Raw genomic sequence first — 6,660 nt, forward strand, 5'->3', positions numbered from 1 at the left:
CTTCCCTGGTATCAAAGGAGAACTACCTATTTAAATATGATTTAGTTTTCAAAAAATAAAAAAATAAGGTGTATGTATGTCAGTTCACTTATTTTTTATTTTATTTTTACAAATAATATCGTTACTATTTTATAATGCACAAACTCATTAGACTAATTGAATTTGGTCCAAAATATGGATGGACAAAAATGTCATTATTTGTTTTATCATGTTTTATCATGCTACCACCGTCAGTGAGTATAGTCTGATTTCTTGTTGTTCAGTGTTCTACAAGATTTTGGCTAACAGACTGGAAGGAGTGATTGGTCCATTGATTAATCAGGCTAAAGGGGCATTTGTTCCGAGGAGATCGATTGTTGAGAACATGCACTGGCTTAGAAAATGTTCAAACATTATGCTAGGAAGAGTGCCTCACCAAGATGTATTATGAAGATTGATCTGCAAAAGGCATTTGATACAATGCATTGGGAGTTCTTGCGGGATACTTTTCGCCTTTTGCAGTTTTCGCCGCTGTTTGTGGGCTGGATCATGGAGTGTGTTACTGCCACCTCCTTCTCTATCTCCTTTAATGGATAGCTGCATAGGTTCTTTAAAGGAGCTAGGGGCTTGCGGCAGGGGGACCCTCTATCCCTCGTTCTTATTTACTATTTGCATGGAGATGCTTTCTAGGTCTCTTTTGATGGTCTCTCGGAATCATGACTTCAACTTACACCCGAGATTTGAGTTTCTGAGTATCATGCACCCATCTCGTTTATGCGGATGATTTGTTGATTATGGCTAGGGGTGATGTGACGAGTGTCGGGATTATGTTGGAGTGTGTGGACGGATTTGGGAGGACGACAAGACTCAAACCCAATGCAATGAAATGTAACATCTTCATGGCAGGGGTTGAGGAGCCAGATCGTGAGGAGATTTTGCGGATGTGTGGGTTTCGTCAGGGGTCTCTCCCAACTCGCTACTTGGGTATTCCTTTGGTTGCGGCTAGATTGAGGGAAGCTGATTATGGTGTATTGGTGGGTGCAATCTCGGCAAAGATTGCATCCTGGCCAAGACACACACTTTCTTATGCCGGGAAATTGGAGTTGATCGGATCGGTGGTGCAGGGTATGGAATGTTTTTGGCTGTCAGTGTTGCCCATCCCCAGTGGAGTGATAGATAAGATTGAGACGGTATGTAGGGGTTTCATGTGGACGAGCAGGCACCCTCCTATTGCTTGGAGAAGGATGGAGGTTTGGGTATTCGGGACTTGAGGGCATGGAATAAGGCTCTTCTTGCTAAGACTTTGTGGAACATTCATATGAAGAAGGACACGTTATGGGTAGATGGTCGTGGAAACCATGCATTTGGAAACCACACATCCTACCCAAACATCGTTTTACCCTTTGGATTTTTTCACATGGAAAATGCTTGACTAAGGACCGACAGCCTTACATTTTGAATAAGGGTTGTGGGTTATGTGGAGGTGTAAATGAAATTGCACAACATTTTATTCTTCGAGTGTGCAACGTCTAGACAGCTATGGGATAGGTTTTGGATTTGGCTAGAGGTACAGTTCTCGGCAAGTTCGATGCCAGGTTTATTGAGGCTGCTCCGTGGTAGATTTCGTGGGACGACTTTGAGATCGAGGAGATGCCACTCGGGGATAGCAAGCTTTGATTTATCATATCTGGACTGCCCGTAGCAGGGCTATTTTCGAGGATGAGAGACCGAACGTGGATGCTATTTTTCGGAGGATTATGATTCATGTTCACCAATCACTTGTTGCTGACTGATCTTTATACATGTTAGACATTCATTTAGGCATGTTTACATTTTGAGATGTATTTATGATGTTATTTTTTATTCTCAGTTGATACACTGATTTTGCGATCCTTGGGTATGCCCAACGTATTTTGTACTTCCTTTATTTACCATCTATGATATGTGTTCATATAAAAAATATATGTGTTGGTTTAGTTTTCTTATATATATATATATATATATATATATATATATATATATATAGTTTTGTTATGGTGCCCACCTCCATGTCCACCTATGAGGTGGCACTCATCCATTGGATGAACTATTTGTATATGATTCATCTCATCCATTGGATGATTGTCACCTCATAGGTGAGCATGGAGATGGGCACGGGAGGTGGGCAACATAACAAAACTATATATATATATATATATATATATATATATATGCATGTTTGTCGGGGAACTTATTTTTATTTTATTTTGCTAGTACTTTGATTAATACAAATTAATTATGATAATTTGATTAACGCATAATTGTGAATTTGTGTTCGGAAAATTCTTGAAGTTTTGCTCATTTATTGTTTTTTTTTTTAAAAATATTTATTTATTTAAATATGTGTTGATTTAGTTTTCAAAAAACAGTAGTGTACGTCTGACTGTCCACTTAATTTCTTTTATTTTACTGACTTTGTGATTAAAAAATTAATTTGTTTATTTAAGCATGCGTTGATTTAGCTTTCAAAAAAAATATAGAGAATATGTAAATGTCTTAATAGGAATATAAACTCAATGTTTTCATAACCGGACCGGTGATCGAACCGGTCTACCTTAAAAAAATGGTCCAATTGGTTCGACCGTTTTAACCGGACGGTCGAACCGAAAAACCGTTTATATAATATAATATAATTAATAATATCTTTTAAATTTTAAAAATCTAAAAGATGTATATAAATAAACAAAAATATATTTATCATAGTTTAAAAAATAAATAACTATATAAATATATTCAAAATATTAATTATATATATATTATATTTTTAAAAATTAATTAATTAATTAAAAAAATATAATAATAAAAAATAATATTTTTAACGAAGTACAAATTTCAAATAATCATGTGTATATATATATATATATATATATAATAAAATATTAATTAAGATTTTAAAATTAAAAAAAAACAATTTTTAAAAAAATAAAAAAATTCGAAAAACGGTTCAACCGGTTTTCTGGCCTGTTCTTGGGACAGGTTCTTGGCCGGTTCGACCGGTTTTGACCGATTCTTGACCGGTTCTGAGCGGTTGAACCGTTAAAATGATTTTTAGGGGTATTCCGAACCGGACCAGTGATCGGTTCCCGGTCGAACCGATCGAACCGACAGGTCCGGTCCGATTTTTAAAACACTGTATAAACTAACCAAATCACTTAAACATAGTAAAAGTTTAAGACTCGAATTTGACTCATATTAAGTAATATATAAGTTCGAACTCGATTGCAAGTTTAAAAATTTTTAATTTTTTTTACTTGAATTTGACTCGAATTAAATAATATTTATATTTATTATTATTATTAATCATATTATTTCTAAAAATATAATAAAAAATAAATGAACTTACTCACATATATTTTTTTATTTTTTTAAAAATTAAATCATATTTAAACATATATTTTTTTTTGTGAGATGTGTCGACCCGTTCGATGAAAAATAATATTTTTAATAAGATATAAAATAACAAATATATAAAATTATAATTAGGTTTCCAATAAATGATTGGACAATGTTGGTGGTAACGTGAGCTTGCTTTTAGGCACCGTTTAGTTTGAGTGATAGGATAAGTAATCCATAGATAAGTAATATAATGTAAATTAAAAATAAATGAAAAATAATAATTAATACATTATTTGATTTGATGAATAGATTATAATTTATTTGATTTAATTGATGTAAAATTATTAATTAAAAAATAAATAAATAATATTACGAAAATAAGGCGAAATTAATTGAAATAAATTATCAAAAAAACAGTATTATTATTTAATTCTCCCTCCCTGTCCGAACACATGCACATTATTAAATACAACACCACTTCACACAGATTCTTCCACACTTGGGAAGGAAGCGTATTCCTCGTGAGTACTCTACGCTACATCCTGCAACGCAATATACGCTATTATTATCTATATATATTCAGGGAGGGAGAGAGAGGACTGAGGAGGGAGAAAAGTGATGTGGGAAGCTGGAGGGTCGATTTCTTCATCCGCCGCATCTGGAAATGGCGACGGAGGCCGCGGCGGAGGGGATGGGTCGGGCCGGAGGAAGCCTTCTTGGAGAGAAAGGGAGAACAACAGGCGGAGAGAGAGGAGGAGGAGGGCAATTGCGGCCAAGATTTATGCTGGGTTAAGGGCACAGGGGAGCTACGATTTGCCTAAGCACTGCGACAATAATGAAGTATTGAAAGCGCTTTGTGCTGAGGCTGGTTGGATCGTTGAGCCCGATGGCTCTACTTATCGAAAGGTTAGCTTTTAACTAAATTTTTCTGGCAATTTTTCAAAGTTTCTTTTGGAATTTCCTTTTTTTGTCATCTGGGTTTTTTTTCCCTCTCTTAATATTTTGTGGCTGGATCTTTCTTACTGATGGGGTTTTGTGTTTGAGTATTGGGTTTCCTTGGATTTGCGTGGACCTTCAAGTTTGGGACGCAGGTTCTCCAAATTTTGATCAAGATTGCTGTTTCTGTTTTAGGGTTTGTTGATTTCTTCATGTTGCAATTGTTTCTTGGGGAAGGGTAGTTCTGATTGCTGCTGCATTGACCTTTATTTCCTTGGCTGGATCTTTCTTACTGATGGGGTTTTGTGTTTGAGTATTGGGTTTCCTTGGATTTGCGTGGAACTTCAAGTTTGGGACGCAGGTTCTCCAAATTTTGATCAAGATTGCTGTTTCTGTTTTAGGGTTTGTTGATTTCTTCATGTTGCAATTGTTTCTTGGGGAAGGGTAGTTCTGATTGCTGCTGCATTGACCTTTATTTCTGCAAAATTTGTCTTAAAAAATTGCTGTGTTTAAGGTTTATTTGATGCAGAGGGAACTGAGTATTGTTTTGTGGTGGTGGCAAAACTAAGAAAATTAGTCATGGAAGTGGAATCGGCTCCACACTGATTAAGAAATATGCGGTTGATTTCTTGAAACTTTAAGTGCTAATTGTGCTTTATTGAATGTGAGTGGAACCTTTTCCATCTGATCTTATGTATCAATCAACATGCAGGGATGCAAGCCATGCCCAATGGAAATAGGAGGCATTTCAGCCAACATTACCCCGAGTTCGTCCAGGAATCCTAGCCCGCCGTCTTCGTATTTTGCGAGCCCCATTCCTTCATATCAACCGAGCCCATCTTCCTCTCTGTGCCCGAGCCCTACTCGTCAAAATGTCAATGCTCCATTTCACCCATTCGCCTTCCTTCTTAACTCACTCCCCACGTCTCTTCCTCCTCTCCGGATATCAAACAGTGCCCCTGTTACTCCACCTGTATCGTCCCCCACCCGAATCCCCAAGAACGCTTTCAATTTAGAGACTCTTGCCAAGGAATCCATGTCTGCCTTCAATATCCCTTGTTTTGCAGCTTCTGCCCCAGCTAGTCCGACTCGTACCCAGCGTTTCAAACCAGTGTGTGCTATACCCGAGTGTGACGAATCTGACACATCCACTGTCGATTCGGGTCAATGGATGAACTTTCAAGCATATGCAAATGCAACCAACGTGGTTCCAACATCTCCAACTTTTAATCTGGTGAAACCTGTTGCTCAATGTGTTCCGTCCAAGGGTGCTACTCCAAATGAGGGAAAGTGTCCTGAATTCGACTTTGAGAATATGGCTGTTAAACCATGGGAAGGGGAGAGAATTCATGAGATGGGGATGGATGATCTTGAACTCACCCTAGGCAATGGGAATACTCGAACTTAAGTCATGGCCTCCCTTAAATCTGAGACATCTTTCACACTTATAAGGTGTTGCGGTTGATTCAGAAGTACAAAATCGTCGTGAAAGACTCTTGAGTTGTAGATGATATTAGTGATGATGAAATTAAGATTGAAACTTGAGTCAATTCCTAGTTTTAAGTTGGATTGGTTTTTTCGTTTTTATCTGCTTACCCCCTTATTTGCTTCTTCAGTTTATGGTAATTATTTCATGGTATTCTTCTAGGAGCTTCACATGTAGATACATATATTGTGTCATTTTTTTCATGTCAGTTACTGTAGACTATACATTCTCAGTCATTGATGGATTTACATTTTAGCTATTTTTTCCTTCTGTTCAAATCAATGATTCTGTACTCTTTTTGGTAGTAATGGATTTTGCATGAGCATCAGCAGATTCTTTTAGTCCTATGTAAATAATTATTTTTTGATCAATTTATTTCTTTTTTATATTTTTATATTTTGTACTAATGGAAAATATTTTATATGACAACTGCATCCTTCTAGACATACTATATCATTAAATTATTTTTTTTTTTCTTTTTGTGTGTGCCAATTTCAGCCTTAAATCATATTAAAACCATCATTTTGCACTCTTTCCTATCTTCGATTAGAATGTCTGTTGAAACTTCAAATACTAAAATTAAAGGGGTCTTGGTCAAATGGCATCACCTCTCCCACAATTGGGAGAGGTCTTGGGTTCTATGCCCACTAACCCCACCCCTTAGTCAAAAAACAAAAGGGGGTACTTTTGTCCATTGAGAAAAATAATTTTATTTTTTAACATTCATAGAAAATTAATATTATTACTATTACTAATAATTAATTGTATATAAATATTTATCTTTATCATCGATATTATTATATTTGAATTTTAAAATATATAAATGTGCTATATTTTTTTATATATGTGTTTCAAATTTTAGTCAAATTTTAACTTTTGCATCC

General features: G+C 35.8%; 2 protein-coding genes across 2 annotated transcripts; both read left to right on the forward strand.

The window, feature by feature from the left end:
* Positions 1-773: 773 nt before the first annotated feature.
* On the forward strand, positions 774-1,250 carry LOC140865859 (uncharacterized). Its single transcript, XM_073270687.1, has one exon. It carries the CDS (start codon positions 774-776, stop codon positions 1,248-1,250), a length of 477 nt encoding a protein of 158 aa, XP_073126788.1.
* Positions 1,251-3,842: 2,592 nt separating this feature from the next.
* Positions 3,843-6,031, forward strand: LOC140888374 (protein BRASSINAZOLE-RESISTANT 1-like). The gene is made up of 2 exons (XM_073296057.1): positions 3,843-4,260; positions 5,003-6,031. The coding sequence occupies exons 1-2, from the start codon at positions 3,973-3,975 to the stop codon at positions 5,696-5,698; spliced, it is 984 nt and encodes a 327-aa protein (XP_073152158.1). The 5' UTR covers positions 3,843-3,972; the 3' UTR covers positions 5,699-6,031.
* Positions 6,032-6,660: the final 629 nt, after the last annotated feature.

The sequence above is a fragment of the Henckelia pumila genome, chromosome 1 (assembly GCF_033568475.1).
Source record: "Henckelia pumila isolate YLH828 chromosome 1, ASM3356847v2, whole genome shotgun sequence".
Classification (NCBI taxonomy): domain Eukaryota; kingdom Viridiplantae; phylum Streptophyta; class Magnoliopsida; order Lamiales; family Gesneriaceae; genus Henckelia; species Henckelia pumila.